Here is a 20993-nt window from a genome sequence, read left to right as displayed (position 1 = left end):
TTGCTGCATCCGAAGACCCACGGACTAAGAAGCACTCTATTCTAAATTACGCGATAAAAATTCTGAAAAGAAAAACCTGATCTCGAAAAATCGAAAAAGTATACCGAGAGAAACGAGAATTACTATATCGATTGTTGAAAATTCTGAGCTAAAAATTGATAGATTTATTTCAAGATCTACGGACTGTGATTTTACAAGTTTCTTTGTTTCTGTATCAATGACTCCAGTCGACTTTTTTCAATCAGAAACAATGACTCTATCGAGATTTTTCTTTTAAAACAACAAAATTGATTAAATATTTATTCATTAATTTTTATTGAAAAATATAATAAAAAATCCTTGGACGTTCTTACGAGCGATTACTCCAATTATTAGAAAGCAAATCATACAATTTCGTTTGTAATCCATTGCGAATATTGTTTTGCTCATTTTTTATTAGAACGCGTGAATATCGATTTTTTTATTATCGCGATAAAAAAATGTATTGAAATATTCAAAATTTTAAATAATTATAAACGCGTTTAAACGAGAAGATTCTATTCTGATCTAATAAATGAATGAAAGAATAAGAAACCATTCTCGTAAAGTAAATCTTCGAAGAAATTCATTCGTAATCGCTCAATGCTCTTTTATTAATTAATTAAACCGATCGCTCTTGTCGATTCGGATTTTTCGTCCTCGACATGATCGAGTGATCGGAGAGATTTGAAAAATTACTTACTACTTAAGAAGTTCTGCGATGGCTCCAAAACACTGGACCGCGATTTAGGTCGAAATTGAGGGTGGATGATTTGTAGTTGGTTGAAAATGAGGTAGGTCGACATCGAAGTTGGTCGAGATCCTCTTCAGTGATGCACTGACTCTAATTCGCGATAGTTATTTATTAACGAACGGTCACTGAATTTATTTCGCGAAACTCTACTCTCTTATAAATACAATCTGTGCGATTGTTAAAAAATATATTACGAACAAACACTGACTCTAACGACTGCATTGCACGCAGTCGATGCAAGTTCACTCGTCGTTTAAATCGCGAAACGTAAACGAATCAAACACTGCTTCTATTTCGCGATATTTTTATTTTTATTTTAACGACACAAACACTCGATTTTATCATTGCTTCGCCTGCGATTGCAACGATGTTCTGAAACAGAAATATAAAAATAAAATTATTAATATCGCTGGTATGATAAGAAATAAAAATATAAATTGTTGAAGAAACGTGTAAAATAAAAACATTTACTTACTTGAAATCTTCGTTTCTACTTCGTAGAGCGAGACTGTCTCGATGTTCACTCGTCCAAGAACCAAGGAGAACTGATCCGGTAATCGTCAAAGCAATCAAAGGTTTGTTTTTATTGACGCTGACGTAACCAACGATCGCCAGTTTATAGTTTATATTTCAGAGAAAATAGATTAAAATTATTTAGACGTTTAATACGCGTTCCGAGCCGTATAACGTTTAACCGAATGTACTATTGTTTAAATATTAGTTCATTCAACGACGTATTAGTTAAATAAATATAAAATTATCGAAAGTATTAATTTTCAAGCGTTCACGCTTAGAGAGAGCTTCGACGTTTACTCGTCGGAGTACAAAGAAAAACTGATGCTGTACAGTCAAAGTCGGTAGAAAGCGTGTTTTCGTTGCGACTTTGTAAACAAGCAAAAACCGCTCTTCCAAAATTTAATTCCATTTAGATATTAATTTGATTTTATATTAAGTGTTTGGAGCTACGATTGTTTACAGATTAAATTATTATTTTCCGCGTACGTTTCGAATTGTTTAAATAATTACAATATCATCGAAATTATAATTTATTTAAGCTTATCCATTAGGAAAGAAAATGCTCCGACGTTTACACGACGATATTCAAGAGAAAACTGTTTCGGAGATAACCTCTAAAAAAAATTATGCGTCGATAATTCGAGCACATTGAAATTAATAATAATATAGATTCTTTAGAGATGGTAAAAGAAAATAATATCGTTTGTCTCAATTTGTTACGACAATGGATAAGAATACAAAATTAAAATGAAACTAATCGTAATATATTTCGATATGTTCTTTGTCACATTGCATTAATTTTATATTTGCCAACTTTACATACCTTTACGATAGATTCCTTGATGATTTTTTTTTTATTATTTATAAAAAAATATACATGAATAAATTATTCGTAAGAACATTTAGAAAACATTGTATTGTAAAATATCGGGATATAGAATCTTCCTTGCTATTCCTACACGTACGTACACACACTTACACATGTATATAAATCAAACATTTAAATCGACGAGCAGTCACACCGCCTAGTTATATGTGAAACGTGTAAGAAATATAATGACGTCGGTAAAATAGAATCCCGTCAAACCCGCGAGAGGCGCAACGATCGCCATATCGCGAAAATTTCTTAGCGGTAGATTTGAATGTATACGATTATTCTCTTAAATTATATATTAACATTATATATTAATATTATATATTACCACGTAAAAGAAAATTAACGCGAACTAATTATACGAATTTGCAAAATCCTATATTTATTCATGCTTTCATAATACAAGACATAGACTTGCAATATAAATTCATATCATTGCGTGTCGTGCATAAATGTATGTATCTATGTATATACATGCAGAGATAATATCGTTCGTATTAATTACAATGATCTTTTAAAAGCACGATATCGATGTACCTTCAGAAGCGTATCATTATAGCGTTCTTAAAATCGTATTGAACGCAAACTTTTTTCATTTCTTTTTTTTTACGTATTAATGTTTTCTTACGTACCGTCATTTTCTTATTTTTTCATTTTATTTTTTTTCTTATATTCTAATCCTAAAATAAAAAATAATTATTTGATATATGCACAGAGCTATATTAATATAAATCTGTTATAAACGATTGAAATGGGTCACCGCTTCCAATTCGTTTGTATTCTCATTAATCGTATTTTCCTAGACGATATTAGAAATTACGCTTTCACGTACGACGCCGCTCGTTACGCAGATAAAATAATCGAAGCTGCGATATACTTTCCTATCCGTTGTGTATATATATATATGTATGTATGTATGTATATAAGAGTATAATTATTCAAATCTAAATTTCTAATCATAAATAAACGTGTTTGGGAGAACCGAACGCAAATCGGGCGTGAACGATATCTTAGAAGCTCAACAAAAGTCACGAACGCGAAAGGACGAAGACGACGACGACCGAAGAGGACGATCACGACATTGTATCTCTTAAAATTCTTCCTAAAAAAAAGTTTACATTGGAAATCTATCGGTACCAGGGACAGAAGGAAATATATAATAGCGTGCCTTGTAGACTTCGTTCAAAGCTCCGCCATGCACAGATTATTACCAGTTTTATCGATCGTTTGAAAATTCTTGGATGAAATATGATATATATATATATATATACACACAGGTATATCTTATAACTGATAATTTAGGAAGAAACTTTTCATCGTGCTGGCCGTAATAATTAAACCTAAGTCTTCGCGTTTGAAAGAAAGGAAAAAAAAATCCTTTAAACCGTGACGATTTCATGGGAAAGATTTCGCGTTTGTAAAAAGATAAAAACCTCGAGTTAAACGAAAGCACTTGGTTCCCGTGGTCTCTTGGCAGACAGCTTATTATTATTATAGAACTCATCGCAAATCAATATGCCTCTATTATCGGAATATAAACGACAGAAACAGCGAGGACCAATCGAGCGCGCCTTTTCATCGTCTCTCGAGATGACACGAGTGAGTATGGGACAAGTCGGTCGTTAATCGTTTTCGGGCAAGGCCGAAAGGACGAGAAAGGGGAGAATGAGAGAGAGAGAGAGGGAGGGAGGAAAGAGAGAGAGAGAGAGAGAGAGAGAGAGAGAGAGAGAGATCACTCGGGAAGATACTCTCTTCGGAGGCAGGCGAGTATTGATTTAAGAGGTTCCCTCGAGAGTGAGCGAGAATGAGATAGAAGGAGAAGGGGACTAGCGGGGGAGGGGATTTCCTTTCGAAATGTGCGTGCCGAGGGGAGGCTAAGCGGCTGGTGTGGGTGGTGAAAAAGCAGATGCGTGTGCGTAAACGCTTTTTCATTCTTTTATTTTTTCATCCTTTTCGTCTTTCTTTTTTGCGTTGCACGACCGACTCTCGCTCGTTTCCTGGCTGCCACGCCGGCTGGCCGACCAGTGCACGTGGTGTCTACTTGGCGACCGCTATACAATACTGTAAGAAAAGAGAGAGAGAGAGAGAGAGAGGGGTAGAGAGGATGTAGGAGAGAAGGTCACACCGCGTTGCCAAAGGGTGAATAAAAAAGTGCTCGTTAAATATCTTTTTTTCATCGGCAAACTACGTTTCGACTGCTAACGACGACCTTTAGAATCGTGCTCGACGAGGCACGTGCTTGATAAACGAAACGATTCCCTTCTCCGCGTCATATTTATCTCCGCGGTTTCATCGAAAAGCTAAGCAAAAAAAAAAAAAGAGAAAAACAGAAAAAGAAGAAATAATTTGATTTATAAAAATTCGATTGGAACGAAGAAAGACGTCGAACGACGACGGTATTATCGAACAAAGAGATAAATGATATATGTCGAACGTTCGCACGTATCTATAAACATACATCATTTATTGTTCGTTCGAGTACGACTCGAAGCTGTCGCTAAAAACAAACGTGTGTTTCCCTTCGGTCGTCGGTCGAGAGTTTCCCCTACTATGGTGTACTCTCCCCCCACCAACGACCACAGCAGTCAGCGAACATCTCCAGCAGCGTTCGCCGCGGCGCGTTCTCGCGTTCGGTTTAGAGCCGGCTTGTGCCTCTGTGCTTGCCTCGAGACTTTAGACTCGACGGCACTCGGATTCGGGCAGTGTCGTCTTCTCGGCAGTTGTCGTCGGCAAAGGGGCTGCACACGACACGAACACCGGCCGATCGTTCGTAATTCGTCTCCAAACACAAAATTCTTCTTCCTTCGGCGTACGTTCTTCCGTCCTACGTTTTTTCTTTTCCTGACTAAATCAAACGGACGAACAATTTTCGTCGATCGAACGAATCCTCTCGAAGGACGACCAAGGACTTCCTTCCAAATCTATCGAAACCAGAGCGATGTTCCTTGGGATACTTCGGGTAAGGTTAATATATTTTTTCTTTAGCGAAACTCTCGCGTTTATTTTGCCTTTAATTTGTTTTTTCTTTTCGTCCTTCATTCTCTCTCTCTCTCTCTCTCTCTCTCTCTCTCTCTCTCTCTCTCTCTCTCTCTCTCTCTCTCTTTCTCTGTTTGTCTGTCTGTCTGTTTTTCTTTTATTTTCGTTCAACGATATTTTGTTTCGCCTCGCACATTTGTTTCCTTCGTCGTTTCCTTTCAATCTCGATCTATTCGGAACTTTTCGCTTCGTGGTATCCCTGTTAGTTGTATGGTAATAATAACCGTGGTGGCTTCCTGCTTTCTTCGATAGAAATTCGTCCGCGCCCTTTTGTGACACAATAAGAGAGAGTTAAGAGAGAGAGAGAGAGAGAGAGAGAGAGAGAGAGAGAGAGAGAGAGAGAGAGAGAGAGAGAGAGAGAGAAGAATGTTACTTTTTTCCGTGTCAAGTGTCGGACGCCGGTAATAATCTTGTCTCCTAGCGTGTCAAACCTGTTCCACCCTTTTTGCATGTACGTAGCAAGGGGATGACACGTTGTAAAACGTGTTTTCTATTATTACAAAAATTCAGAGAGAGAGAAAGAGAAAAGGACGAAGAAAAGTGTATCGTTTATCTTCTTCCTTTCTTCGAATGGTCACGCGTTGCATTACTTTACCGTTATTAAATGCGATCGACGTACATATGTATGCAGTTCTCCTTTTTAAATTTCGTGCACACCGTATGTACGTACCGTTGCGTTTTATTGCTAAAGAAAAAGAAACAAAGAGAAAAAATAGAAAAAATTGTCAAGTGGAAATGGCGGCCACTTTGACGAGAGTCGTCTTTGAGAGCCGACGAGTCTTCGATCGTCGACGAATTTTTCGAGAGAGGAAAAGAAAAGAAAAATTTGTCTTTTAATAAATCGATATCGTCGTTTCTCGAAGAATCAACAAAAAAGGAAGAGGGTATCTACCAGTTCGCATAATCTCGTTGATTGATCGTCCGTCTCCCTATAGGTATGTACGTATACAACATCGCGTTGAATTTCGCCGCAAATAACGGGAGCTCGAGGGAAAAGCAAACACGCGTCTACGTTTTTTCTCTCTCTCTCTCTCTCTCTCATATACTTTGCCATATATATATATATATATGTATATATATATATATATATATATATATATTATGGACGTACATATATCGGTCTAGCCACTCGCATTCGCGAACTCTTCACGAGTAGCCCTCTTCCGTAACGCGGTTAATTACCTGCCGGATGCAAAGCGTGCATATTCGAATGCCGCTTAGGTTTTAAGATAAACACGACGGAATCGTTTAATCCAGCGTGTACTACGTTCCGTATCGATCCACGACTTTACGTATGTGTGCAATATCGTTCCGCTTTTATCTAAATCAATTCGTTTCTTTTTATCGTTTTTATTTCTTCCTTTCCTTTCCTTTACAACGTGTCACACACGATCTTTCTCTCTCTCTCTCTTTTTGTTATTTCTCTTTTTTTTTTCTTTTCAAGATAAACGACGCTCGTAACGAAGATGACGTTAAACCGTTCGTATAATTAACTCTTCTTGGTATTATCAAAAATACACATTTTCGTATAATATATACATACGCACGTAGTATATATGTGTTTACGGTACAATCGTCCAAACACGAGACGATTGTTGTATCTTACGTACAACGATCTGTGTTCGTTAAGTATATTACCGTGAAGAACACGAGGTCGTCTCGTGTACACTTGTTAATTACCACAAATATATGGCATTCGTTAATTCGTGCAAGTCGGTCGATCGATTCACGCGACGACACGTAAAGAAAAATCTCTTCTTATTCGTTATAATAGTAAGCTTCGTAATTATCGAGCAGATAATTGCGCAATGAAATTCTACTTCGACCTCTTTCTCTCTTCGTTCTCTCTCTCTCTCTCTCTCTCTCTCTCTCTCTCTCTCTCTCTCTCTCTCCTTCGTTCCAACCTTTCTGATTTTGATTTATTTTTCAGCGTCGTCGTCGTCGAGCTATCACTTTGATGTTATTATATTCGACAACGTTTGTTTATTTTCATCCAAGCGAGAGAGCGAGGGAGAAAGAGAGAGGAGAGAGAGAGAGAGAGAGAGAGAGAATATAAATCCTTCAATAAAGAGGTCACGTTATTATTACACAAAGTCGTTCTCTTCATTTCAATCTCGATAGCAATTAAATCAAGTCTGAATTTTGTAGGATAAGTAGGAAATAAAAGAGAAAATAAATCGAATTGATCCGTGGAAAAACCGTGCATACTTAATTAATTTCAATTGAATTGCATATTAAATGACGCTTTAATTGACATCTTTATCGCTTGTAAAATTTATAAAAAAAGAAATTCAAAGCGCGAAGAGACGACCGACATTATACATAGAAAATCTATAATGTAAAAGCAGATCAATTACATTTAACGAGAAATCGAGGATGTAATAACGCCTTTTTTCTCTCTCTCTCTCTCTCTCTCTCTCTTTTTACGTTTTAAGAACGTATAGCAAGACGTCATTTGACGATTCTCGAAACAAGTTTCACGAGGATCTTTCTTGATGACCAATCTTAGATTAACTATCTCATTCTATCTCACGTGACAAGATATCAAGCACGCTAGATCTTGCGTCGTGTGGATATTCGCTCGACTAAAAGGCTCGGACCGTTTTACCCGTTTATTTTCTTATTCGCATCTCTCTCTCTCTCTCTCTCTCTCTCTCTCTCTCTCTTTCTTTTTCTCTTTTTCTTTCTCTTTGTCTTTCTTTCGTTTTGTACGACCGACGTAAAGTCATTAAAGAACTTATAAGGCGTCGGACAATGGCCTGTCTCCTACGAGTTAGTTTTCTCTCTTTTCTCGCTTGTTTTACGTCAAAATACATAACACGGTAATTGATTACTCGATCGTCTTTCAAATTGAATTGTAAAAAAAGAAAAAAAAAAAAAGAAAAATTGCGTTTATAATCCTCAATCGTTTCGATTCGATTCGATTCGATTAATTTTGGTAAATAATCTCGTCGATGATAAGAGACATTCTTTTAAACTTACGTATGAGAAAAATTCTATATAATAATCGATAAAAAATTAATTAGACTGTCTATCTCGTCGAGTTATATTTGGAATTATCATTGGTTTCGTTCGTGAAAACGTATCGATTTGTTCAATTTTCTAAATAATTCTATTCAATTTTAAAAATCAAAAAAGAAAAAAGGGGAGAAGAAGACAATATCGGGTATAGGTTCTCGACACGAATTTATCTATCGACTGACATTGGCTTGTTATTTTAAAAGCCACGGTTACCTCTATCACTTTCGTTCACGACGACGTCAAGTGGAAAACATACAGATATCGAAGTCGTTAGGTTAAATCTATGACCGATAAATTGTTACTTTCTATATATGGGGGAAAAAAAAACAAAGCAAAAAAAAAAGAAAAACAGAACAGAGCAACAAAAAAAAAAAGACGTACACAAAATGTTGACGTTTAAATTTAAACATCGACTTTTTTCTTTTTATTTTTTTTCTTCTTTTTTTTTCTTATAAATTTCTTTCAACATCCAATTACATGCTTCGACACACAAAGTCATTACTACTACGCCATTTTCAATAGGTGCGTTCGCATTTCTCTGTAAAACAACTTGTTTCGCAGTTTAAATAACAACAATAATAACGATAACAACAACAACAACGATGCGACAACAAATTAAAAAAAAAAAAGGAAGGAAAAAACAAAATGAACGAATGTTCTTTGTGAAAAAGGCAACTTTGTAATCATACGCGCGCGCACATACATACAATAGAGATGCATTCGTGTATGTTGTATGTATGTATGTACAAGAAGGCATAAAGATTTAATGATACTTATTTGCCGGGGCACGACGACGTTGATCGTACGACGAGAAACGAGCCCTCAGGGAGTCTGAATAAAAGGAAGAGAATCTCCGAAAGGTTTTCTAGAGACGCTAAAGAATGAGAGAGAAAGAGAGAGGCCGATGGTTTCACCTTATTCATCGTCCTTCTCTCTCTCTCTCTCTCTCTCTCTGTCTTTCTCTCTCTTTCTCTCTCCTTCTCTCTCTTTTTCCTTTTATTAGCGGAACACCTTCTAACTTTGTATATACACACGCCTCACCGTGATGGTCACGCTCCAAAACTGTTACTTATTAACGTTACTTTAGTCTTCTTATTACCGTCGACGGCACATATTACCACAGTTTATAAAAAGCCATTCTTTTCTCGTCTCGTTGCGAATTATGATTTCGACTATCTCACTTAATTCGTTTGTTTCTTTCGATCTTATCGAAATTTCTTCTTTTTTTCTTTCTTTTTTTCTGTCTTTCTGCGTTTCTGATCCTAACTAATGCCAATTAGCGACTGCATCGTTTTTTTCTCTTGCTATATATATATATATATTCTTTTCTTTTTTCCTTGTTTTTTGTTTAACCAATTTTATTTATATATGGACGCCCAGAATGCAGAACACTTGGTTGCGTCTTTTGCGTTATTTGCATAATAACGAAAGTTCTTCGACGCTTCTTGCCTCGTTTATGACATGGTCCAATTCGTTCGTAACATTTTACGAAACTTTTTCGTTTTTATACACACACATATATATATACACGTACCCGCGTCCATGTCCGTATACGCGTAGATCTGAAAATATTCGATCAATTTAAGAAATTGTATCGTTCGAACGAAATCGATCTCCTAGTGTTCTCTCGCAGGTATGCAAATAGCATTATTTTACATGACGCCTACATATATACGTACGTACATACATCATACAACACATGCACATGTGTTACGTCTCCATGACGTGCCCTAAATCCCGCGGCGAAGTAACTCGGGAAAAAAGGCCGATCGAAAGCTCGTTATTACATGACACGATAATTAAAGAAATCGTTCAGGTCGAGTTTGCTCTCGCTCGATCGATTCACCTCCTGGCAAAGTATACTTTTTTCTTTCTCTGTCTCTCTCTTCCTTTATTTTTTATTTTTTGTTATTTCGTTCGATCGTTCTTTTTTCTCTTTTCTTCTTTTCCCGTCGATGATTCGAACGATCACGCGACATTGTCGGTTCCTTTTGCGGAAACACGCTGAAAGAGAGAAGGAGATTCGCGCGTTGGCCACCCATGCTCGCACGCGTGCCGCTTGTAAAAATCGCAATAATATAAACAGCGGATACCCGTTTGCATTGAATCCCACGTTAGATTGCTTCACATGATCCGTTCACGATGACGATAGTCAAAGTAAAGAATCAGTCGGAGGAATAGGGGACATGGACGGATGAAACATAGATATTTTCCAAAAAAGGTAAATCTCATTTCTTTTCTTTTCCTTTTCTTCCTTTTTTTTTTTTTGGATTCATCTTCCAACACGCTTTTCCTTTAAAAACCTTGTATAATTTAGATATAACGAAATTTCATCGATTATGATAGGAGTTTGAAACGATATCGATAAAAAATGTCCTACAACAAAGATCCCATACGATTTTAAGAAAAAGTAACACGTGGAACACGCGTCGTATGTAATATACGTTTACGTGTTAAGAGTATTAAACCGTAGAAATGAAATATATCGTTCCGTGAATTGGATACGTGATTTTGAAACTTCTTGTAGAAATAATAGAAAAATGATCTCGATGAGCAGAACGAAGATAGAAAGATCTTTCTCTCTCTCTTTCTCTCTCTCTCATCGTCTTTGAACGAAGCGACAATTACGGAATCTAATTGCGTTAGGAGTGCTTCTGGGTGCTTGAGAAGGGTAACGCCTACGCGCTCGTAAAACTCGTACCGATGACGGACTCTTCTCCGTTCGTGCCTATAATTTCTCATGGCTACTCTTCTTCTACTTCTTTTTCTTCTTCTTATTATTATTTTTCTTCTTCGTCTTCGGATGGTCTATCTTTCTCTGATTATTATTTCTCCCCCGAGACCGTTTATAGGCCGTGTCGCTCGCGCTCATTGAAGCTGCACGAGCGAACGTGCGATGCAACTCGTTGCTCTTCCTCCGATTAAACTCGATCGTTAGATGGTCGTTGACTTTATGTCACGTATACGTGTGTCTACGATACTCACTGCAAATCACCGGATACGTCACTGTTACTTCGCTTAAGAGATCGTCCAATTTATTTATTTATTTATTAATAAAGATATGCCTCGCAGTTCATTCTTCTATTTTTTTTTGTTTTAATATACCTTAGGATCGTGTTTCTAACGCGACGCGTATAAAAATCTACGATATTCGTTGAAAATCATTGAATACGTCAGAGTTTATTTCGTTTTGGGAGAGTTCCATTCGTTCGTCGATAAAGAGTTGTTCTCGGAGTTTTTTTTTTTTTATGTAAAGATATACTATAGGATTTTGTTTTTAACGCAACGCGTATAAAAGCCTATTGTACTGGTTGGAAATAATTGAATACGTCAGAGTTTACTTCGTTTAGGAGGGTTCCATTCGTTCATTCATCGATAAAGAGTTGCTCCAATTCATTCTTTTGTATGTAAAAATATATCGTAGGATTGTGTTTCTAACGCGACACCTATAAAGATCTATGATATTTGTTGAAAATCATTGGATACGTCGGAGTTACTTCATTCGGAACAGTTCGGTTTATTTATTGACAAAGACTCGTTTCGTATTTCATTTTTTATGTAAAAACATACCATAGGATCTTGTAAGCAACGCGACGTATATGATATTCGGTGTTTCTTCGCTCGAAGGAAGAGCATAGTTTATTTTTTTTACTTATTTATTGATACAGACGTACGTGTGCCGCAGTTGATTCTATTTTTCTTTTCTTATATAAAAATATACGATAAAAGATAATGTTGTTAAAGAATACATAATATCCATGTTTTGTCGAGTACTCGTTATCATTGTCATCGCAACCCCTTTTTCCCTTTTATTTCGTTCCTCGCTACCCCTTTTTTCTCCAGCGTGCATCGTTTACGTAACAAAAAGGGTGAAGTATTTTTAAGATACATATGGATTTCCTACGGAGAAGTAACATAATACTTTCATGCATATTCACTCGCATCGGCTTTTTTTCTTTTTCTTGAGTTTTTTTTTTTTTTATTCGATCGAATCAGCCCGTGAAACGTTTTCATAAAATGGAAATCAAAGAATAAATAAATATTATTACATATTAGATCGTCGAGGTGGCCCATCGGATTCTTAATGTCTACCTCCGCGATTTGTAACGAAGAAAAACATGAGAATTATGTCACCTGTTTACGACGGTATCGCATTTATAGCGTGGCGAAGAATGACATATTCATGGATCGATGTCGAAGGATACTCTGCCTACTCAATTTCTTCTTGCACGTATACGCATATACGTTCTTCTTTTTTTCTTTTTTTAAAGTACGCGTAGAAGAGTTACCAGCTGATTATTTGATTTTTTGTACGATTAAAGAAAAGAAAAAAAGAAAGAAAGAACAAACGAGGATAAGTCTCGGCAAAAGAGAATATGTATTGCGTAAAGATTGAATTCGTATCTTTTATCGAATCATTGAAGTCCGCAAAGTGCGCAAAGATCGATGAATCGACTCTAGGAGGACTGTTTGCTAGTAGCAAGTAAATTTACTTGGTAGAAGGAAGAAAGAAAAAAATATATATATCTGTGTTAGCACGTTCAACTCGAACGAACGAACTGTATATAGTATCTCTGATAATAGAAAGGAGCTTTTTCGTATTCGTACTCACGATTCGGTTTCTCATTTCTTTCTTCCCTTCTTCCTTCGTTTGCTTCTTCTTTATTCGTTCGTTCACTCGTTCGTCCATGACGCGCTGTTGGACACAAAGCCCGTGGAAATCGACCGTTACCGGTTAACCTCCAAAGGCCATCTTCGACTCCGTTAGCTAAGATGTCCAGTCTCTTCGCTAGATGCGAGATAAAAAAGGAAAAAAGAAAGAAAAAGGACCGAACCCCCTACAATGTTAAAAGTCCTTCGTCCGACATTCCTACTTTAGGTATTTTCCGAACCAAAAAAAAAAAAAAAAAGAAAAGAACAAAAAAGTAATAAATCAAGACACCATAGCTTTGACCATTCGATTTTTATGATTTTTTCTTTCTCCTTTTTTTTTTTTTCTTTAGAGTCGTGTACTCGGTAGGTACGAGGGTTCGCACAGATCGTCGATCGGATAAGAGCAAAAAGTGGAGAAGGAGAAGAAGACGTAGGAGAAAAAAAGAAGAAGAAGCAACGACATCACTTTTGTGTATCGATTAGAACGAGTGAGACCGATCGGCCTCGAAGAAAAATTAATTTAACGAAGAGCTGCATTCGATTTGGAACATTGTCATCCTGATAGCAAAAGGAATAGAGACAGAAAGAGATAAATAGAGATAAAGAAAGAGAGAGAGAGAGAGAGAGAGAGAAAGAAAAAGAAAGAAAAAGAGAGAAAGAAACAGAGAGAGAGAGAGAGAGGAAGAGAAATCACAGGATGTCTTTCGGTGCTAATCGATTCCCTTCGAGCCAGCATACGCGTTATCGCAGCAGCTGGGGACCGTCTTCCGTTTCCGTCTTCGATCGTGCAGACGTACCTAGACCATCTCCAGAAGAAGAGGAGTACGCTGAATTCTATCACGAACGATTGCACTCGGCCCAAAGCAGACAACTAATCCCGCTTCAGGAGGATTTGGCCGACTGGATCAACAAAACGATAAGTAAGTGCGTGACTGAATCTCAATGAACCTACTCTTGGCTATGCTTCTACTCTTTCTTTTTTTTTCTTCTTCTTTTTATACGATCTCTTCACTCGTTCCAATGAGATAGTCTCGACACCGACAAAAATGGAATCTACGGATTTTTTTTTTAATTCGAATATATATAGCAGCGATACATAAAAGTATTTTTCTTTTCTTTTTTTTTTTTTCGAAGGAAAATACGCGAGTAAAGAAAGAAGAAAAATTTTCGGTGAACGACATTCAGTGAGAATGCACGCGTGGCAGTTTCTTATTGTTAAGGCGACCTCGAAGGAATGCAAAACTCGCGGGAAGAATGAGGTCGGTCTGAGAAAATTGTAAACCCGAGTCAGCTGTCGGAAATATGTGTTGCGGCCGTGTATATGCGTTAAAAGGAAAACGTCGATCGCGTTCTCGCTTTTCAACGGGCCAACACGAATTTCCGAACTGTAAAAATCTAAAAGCAAAAAAGAAAATTAAAAAAAAAAAAAATTATACGCACGACTCGTAACTCTTGTTCTCGAATCAAAGGTTCATCACACTCCTTTATTTCAAAGAATCGTAAGCGCGCATTTAACCATATTCGTGAGAGAGTCCCCCTATTTTACGCATAATTTCCATACTACACCTATTTTTCTCCACAAAAGAAGGCGAAAGGAAAGGAGTAAATTGGCTTGATGGTTACCAATTAACCGCAACTCACGTACCCTCCCTCCTCCTCGTCAGTCGCCAACGTTCTTTTATAACGTGGCACGAGTTCAAGTAATTCGTATCATTGTTTTAAATCCTCGAGGTCGGATTTGATCCACCCCAATGGGAGAAGAACCCAGGGACGAAGATGGAGAACCTCTGGAAAACGTCGCACAGGGATGAACGGCCTCCTCTCGGCATTTTGCCCGGTGCCACGCCGTGAGAAAAGCGATCTCGTGCTTCAATCTCCAGTGGTTCTCAAACGGTCCAGCTTCGATATCAATTTATTTTACTTATTCGTTTTTAATTTCGTCGCTGCGCCAATATCGATATCGTAACTAACGGATCGACAAGCGTTCGCAATATTCGTAATATCGAAGAAGCGTTAATTTTTCTCTCCTGTTTTTCTTTTTTTCCTTCTCTTTCTTTCCTTTACCCACGCTTGCCCCGTCCGCAGCTCGTACAATCGCAATTCGTCTGACTCAACCGGATGTCGATCGGGTGCCTCTCCTTCGAGTGCCACTTCTCCCTTCTTCACGGTTACCTAAAGCCGCATTACGCATAAGCGAGCGTGTATACACGCCTTCCTTTCCACGCTTGCGCGTCCTCCGACCAAGAAAAAGAAGAAGATGATATAGGAAAGGGAGGAAGAGGTGGAGGAAGTAGGAGAGGTCCTCCTTCTTCTTCTCCTGCTCCTCGCCTATAGTTAATATCGTTCTTCCTTTTTGTTTGCCAAAAAGACACGTCAGCGTATCGATGCTTCTATCTAACTACACACTTATGAATCAACGACGCCCGCGAATGTCGTTGGCACCGATCAAGGAATTCCGCTGGCACGTCGGAAATTCATCGAATTCCGATCGATTCTACTTGTTGTCTATGCGCGCAAGAAAACGATAATCCCCTGGCCGCGCTAGTCGATTTCAATCGAATCGTTTAGATCAGCCCTCGTTTTTCTCGAGGTCGTCGTCGAGTTTACAACGATTTGACCATAAACCGATGACATGTTTCAGACGTCGATTACATAACGGGCGATAACTTTTTCGACACGTTGGATAATGGCGTGGTGGTTTGCCGACTGGCAAAAGTTATACAGGAGAAGGCCAGATCGGCTGTCGACGCTGGAAAGGCGAAAGGGGTGAGTCTACTAGTTCGTCATTTTTCTGATCGACGATAAGGATCGTGATCGACCTTTGCGATTTTCCTCGTTGTAGCCGATCCCGGTGATAAGAGGACGCTGCTGGGAAAACGCAGCAAGACGTAGCTTCTTCTCTCGCGACAATATGGAGAACTTTATACAATTCTGTCGTCGTTTGGGCGTACACGAGAATCTTCTTTTCGAGAGCGACGACCTCGGTGAGTTGAAAAATATGCAAGGAAGAAAGGTGCAAGATCAAACGTTATATTTCTCCATTTCCGTGTTTCGTAGTCTTGCACGGGCAGCCTCGAAACGTCGTACTCTGCCTATTGGAAGTAGCTAGATTGGCGGCTAGGTATTCTTTGGAACCACCTGGTCTCGTGCAACTGGAAAGAGAAATCGCCGAGCAAGAACGAGATCTGCGTTGTCTCTCGGACAGCGGAATTTCTCACAGTAGTCTCGTCTCCTGGCAATTCGCATCTCCCTCGCCTACGGCAACGCCCCGGCCTCAAACTGAAAAGATCAAGCACAGTAGGTGAGTAGGAAAAATGTGTCTCCGGTTTATGAATCCTCTTCGGTTCAACGCCGAAAGTATTACAACGCACGTTATTGTTTTCTCCCACTTGTACAGTTCAACGTCGGAAGTAGCGGATATGACGACTCGTTGGTTGGATCCAACGACTGGTGCCACTCACGAGCCCGAAATGAGACGATCCGTTAGCGACAATGGACCAGCCGGTAGCGACGGGGTACCTAGCGATACCACGGAGGACGATTGGTCGCGCGGTAGCGTCGAGGATCCCGATGACGTTCCTTCGCCGTCACCCTCGCCAACTAGTTCGCCATCTCCAACGCAATCGCCGGCGGAACCTCCGGAATACACGGGACCGATCACGGAACTCGATCGCAAGGTGTATATTTCACATTCGAGCTCCTCCGTTCTTTCTTTTTCCATTTCTTCTTTAAGGATCGCGATCATCCTCCCTTATTACGTATACACGTTCTCAGGTGCGGAGAGTCACGGAAGCCGTTCAAAGGCTTTGCCAATGTCCATCCGGTAAATGCTCGAGGTTGAAAGTACGCAAAGTCGGAGAGGGTCGATATCACATCGCAGGCCGCAACGTATTTATAAGGGTAAATTAAGTTTACGTTATCGTCGATGATTTCAACGATGCACGGATACGCGATTGTTGATACAATGACGATAATAATAATGTTAATCATAGCAACGATAGTAACGATCAATGACAAAGCTTTATAAATACGTGCGTTTGCAGCTTCTGAAAGGAAGACACATGATGGTAAGAGTGGGCGGCGGGTGGGACACCTTGGAGCACTTCTTGGCGAGGCATGACCCCTGTCAGGTGAGGGCTCTCAACCAAGAGGGTACACCACCTCCTACCCCTTCGTCTATTTCACGAGGCAGAAAGCACCGCGGCAACGACTTCCTTCGCATTCACGCCAAGTATCGTGGCCTTCCCTTGGAACCCGTCCCCATATCTGTCTCCGGGCGCTAGCCTAAAAGCCAGCAGCAAGCACGGCATCATCGCTCGCACTCCTCGACCCTGCATATCACGTAATAGGGCTACACGGTACTAATTTACACGGTAGCCGACTATCTTTCGAAGCTACTCGCCATTCTCTCTCTCTCTCTCTCTCTCTCTCTCTCTCTCAGACACACACACACACACACACACCCTCTCACACTAACACGCGCGTACACCCTGTGCGTTTTTCTTTGATTTCACCTTCACGTCGGCTCCCAAGAGAGAGCATGCGTGTGCGTGCGTATGTATGTATGTATGTTGTGTGTTTTACGCTCGTTCGTTGTTTACAATTTTAATGATAGCACAGGAAACAATTGGCGATAAGCTCGCCTTCTCGTTTTTTCGCGTCCTTCTCTCTTCTCTTTAGTTTTGTAAGAGAAGAAGGATGTCGGGGAATACGTTAGTACACTAACGTCCTTCCTTTTCTAGAGATTTCTAGAAAATGTAATGGTTGTCGTGAAACTCGTACGTTCCTACTTTATCTTCGCAGGTGCCGTTTTTTTTGTCGCCTGAATTTATTAACGGAGAAACAACGTAATTAATGTGTAAAGGCATATGCAGTATTTAGTTCAAAGTCGAAATATTTATACGATTATAGATGTTTATAAGAAACATCGTTTCTCTGATCGGTTATCAAGCTTACCGAAGGAAAATTGGCCTATATAGTGCGAGTATCGTTGATAGTTAAACCGATTGGAAAATAAAACACGTAGACATATTTCTTCTCAACGTTATTAACTTTCAATGAATATTTTCTTTTTTAGCGATGAAACACAGTAGGTCTTTGAATCAACATTGAAACAGGTTCTTGTCCATTCCAATGTAAACGTTCCAGCCTTTAGATTATGTTCTTTGAACGAATTAGAGAAAGGAAAAAAAATGAGCAAAATGAAAAAACGAAAAGAAAAAAAAAAAGAAGGAAACAAAAGAAAAGAAAATACGATATATGTTCGGAATGTACTCGCAACGAAATATTTTCGAGGATAGTTTCGAAGTATTTAGAGATAAGTATTCGATTAAGCAAATTTATTATCTTTCTCACACATTCCAAAGATTCTAATATCGTAGCTCGCGTATTCTCCGACAAGCTTGTCGTACGCACGATATGCCTACTGTATTCTACTTCTCGATTTATATCCATTTCAATCTAACGATAATATTTATATACATATATCGTATGTATATCGGATGCACCCATCTTGCGGTTTTGCACAAGTGTAAAAAAATCGTGAGTTCATTCATTGGGTGGCACACCATCGTATATCATGAATATTCAATTTTTTACTACGCTTCCTGTAAGAGAAAAAAAAGAAAAAAAAAAGAAAAAGAAAAGAAAAACGATTCGTACCAACGTCGTAGAGTCTCTTTTGATCTTCCGAGATTTTTATCAACGATAAATAACGTGTTCGATACGTGACACCAATATAAAAGTTCACGATTCTTGTTGATCCTTGTTTGTAATACAACGTGTGCGGCTCTCGGAAATTCTTCGACGGAGATAAGAAAAAAAAAAAAGTTATAAAAAAAGTCCGATGCAGCTTTAAATAAGTAGTCATAGCTTGGAAATATCGCAATGACCAAACTTCTTTCCGGCCGAGATGTATTCGAGGTTATTAAAAAAAAAAAAAAAAGAAAAAAAAAGAAAAAAAGAAAAAAGTAAATACATAGAAATGAAGATAAAAGTTAAAATAAAATAAAATAAAATAGTAGTAATGATAATAATGATAATGATAATGATAATGATAATGATAATGATAATGATATTAATAATAAAGAAAATAGTATTTTACGATCGATCAATTCTAGAATGCATAATCAATCTGTCGATGAACACACGAAGCCCCAATGAAACTCTCTGTGATTTTCGCAAGATAATCCGTTTGTAAATTGGAAATGCGTGCGATCATTATTACAAAGGAAGAAAGTGCAATTAGTCTCAGGTAGAATGTTGTGCGTATAAAGGAAAGAAAGAAGAAAAAAAAAAAAGTTTTGCCTTCTCCATTTATAATTAATAGGGAAAGAAAGAAAAAACAATACCAACGGAGTCGCCTCTATAATCGGATTAACATTAATAAATAATAAGATTTGATAACTTAACAATATACATTTTGATATGACGATATATTCTTAAAAATTTTCGAACGTACACGTGATCGAAAAGAGAAAACGAGGAAGAGGAACATGGAAAACGCAATCGAAAAGAGAAAACGAAGAAAACGAGGAAAAGAAAAATGAAAAGGAAAAAGAGAAGAGATAATAAAAATTTTTGAAATACGTATCATTCTATAAGAAAAATACATTTGTACGATGAAGAAACATTAAAATTAAAGCGACACGATATATATATATATGTGTGTGTATATGTATATATATATATTGGTCATTGCTTCGAGTCTGTAAACGTCGATAATTCTTATAGTGCGCTTTTATACTTCCTGACGAGCACTAGACGCATGTAAATCACGATAGGGAAACGGGGTCGGTCATTTATTTATTTTTTTTCTTTTTTTATTACTCATTTATGAAAAGATAACTAAATTTTTATTTATGTTTTATCGTTAAACGTAACTTTCTTGACGCAAGAATCAGCTGTTAACAAGACTGGTTGATCGATATGAAATTTGTCAAATGGTAAATTACAAATTAAAACTCTGATCTTTTCTTACATTTGTTAAAATTTTACGAATATATTATAAATTCTTCTCCGCCCCTGACCCTGGAAAGTATTGCACTTTAGCACTCGTGTGACTTATGACAACTCATTTTTCATACACGATGTAATGTCATCTATCATGCAAAAAATGCTTGGACTGCCACGATATATGTTTTGTACTTTTATATAAAAAAAAAAAAAAAATGTAATTGTAAGGTATGGAATACAAGTAACACGTTTATATATCATTCACACGACACAGATATCTCTATTCAATTTACAGAAATACAAGGGCATGGTGTGCAAAGGGATACCAAAGCAAAGAAATATCCGACGAGTACTGTCGGCACGTTAAGAGATGCTAATTTAAAAGAATTTTATTCTTACGAAATAGCTATTCTCAAAGATTCAATTGCGTGATTTATTAGTGATTTATTTACGAATATAGAGATGATGGAAAAAAGTAAAAAAAAAAAAAAAAAAAATAAAGGAAAAGAAAAGAAAAGAGAAAGAAACAAAATGACTTCGATCGAGGAAGCGGAAGCATACTTCAAAATTTTTTCGTTTAACAAGATTCACAATTTTGAATCAATCGATCGTATTTATGTTTTAACCAGGAACATTCCTCCCTTGTCGCACAAGAAATAATTTTGCCATATTGTATTATCCGAAGTGCTTAAGTTCTTTGCGTACTAATAGTTTAATTAAGTTGTATTTGTACCTGTTCGATCATCATAATCTAGTTGTTACGCGTAACAAAAGGAGTTTGTTTCGATAGATTGGACCGTAAGTGGTGTTTCACGATTCGATTCGTTCTCCGCGCTAACGTTCTCGAGGATTGATAGAGAAACTTTGAAAAATGCTTTGTTCTCTAGTATACTAAAATGTATGTATGTTATAAAAAAGGGGAATTATTTATTTTTAAACCACTAAGAACGAATTTCAGTTTTATAAGAATACCAAATGGATATGTAAAAGTGCTCTAACGCTAATTGCTACATATCGCATAGTTTACTTTGTTTAGTCTTAACACATATGTATAGTGCAACGTAATATAATAATCCTCATATATTTAGTATAAGTTGTTCAGTTGTTATATTTTGTTGGTTAATAAAAATATAGCTGCAAAATTACATATAAAATAAATACATATAC

At 37.6% G+C, this 20993-nt stretch overlaps 1 protein-coding gene across 3 annotated transcripts; it reads left to right on the top strand.

Annotated features, from left to right (window-relative positions):
- The first annotated feature begins 4765 nt into the window (after positions 1-4765).
- LOC127065876 (growth arrest-specific protein 2-like) lies at positions 4766-20971 on the top strand. 3 transcript variants are annotated; one of them, XM_050998859.1, is made up of 9 exons: positions 4766-5121; positions 13223-13792; positions 15514-15638; positions 15715-15856; positions 15930-16173; positions 16270-16549; positions 16647-16772; positions 16916-17002; positions 20122-20971. In XM_050998859.1, the coding sequence occupies exons 2-9, from the start codon at positions 13570-13572 to the stop codon at positions 20191-20193; spliced, it is 1299 nt and encodes a 432-aa protein (XP_050854816.1). In that variant the 5' UTR covers positions 4766-5121; positions 13223-13569; the 3' UTR covers positions 20194-20971. The 3 variants fall into 3 exon arrangements, with proteins under 3 accessions (XP_050854816.1, XP_050854814.1, XP_050854815.1); XM_050998857.1 differs by lacking the exon at positions 20122-20971 and having other exon boundaries at positions 4767-5121; positions 16916-20104; XM_050998858.1 differs by lacking the exon at positions 20122-20971 and having other exon boundaries at positions 4767-5126; positions 16916-20104.
- The last annotated feature ends 22 nt before the right edge of the window (positions 20972-20993 follow it).

Source organism: Vespula vulgaris, chromosome 8 (genome assembly GCF_905475345.1).
Source record: "Vespula vulgaris chromosome 8, iyVesVulg1.1, whole genome shotgun sequence".
Lineage (NCBI taxonomy): Eukaryota > Metazoa > Arthropoda > Insecta > Hymenoptera > Vespidae > Vespula > Vespula vulgaris.
Note: the sequence above shows the minus strand (reverse complement) of the source record. Positions and strands in the feature narration are given on the sequence as shown.

What these genes read in the sequence shown, in the direction of transcription:
- LOC127065876 (XM_050998857.1), top strand. Translation starts at nt 13,570, where the DNA reads ATGTCTTTCGGTGCTAATCGATTCCCTTCGAGCCAGCATACGCGTTAT. An exon ending in ACGCTGGAAAGGCGAAAGGG is followed by an intron (nt 15,639 to 15,714) that starts GTGAGTCTACTA and finishes TCCTCGTTGTAG; the next exon opens with CCGATCCCGGTGATAAGAGG. An exon ending in GAAAAGATCAAGCACAGTAG is followed by an intron (nt 16,174 to 16,269) that starts GTGAGTAGGAAA and finishes CCACTTGTACAG; the next exon opens with TTCAACGTCGGAAGTAGCGG.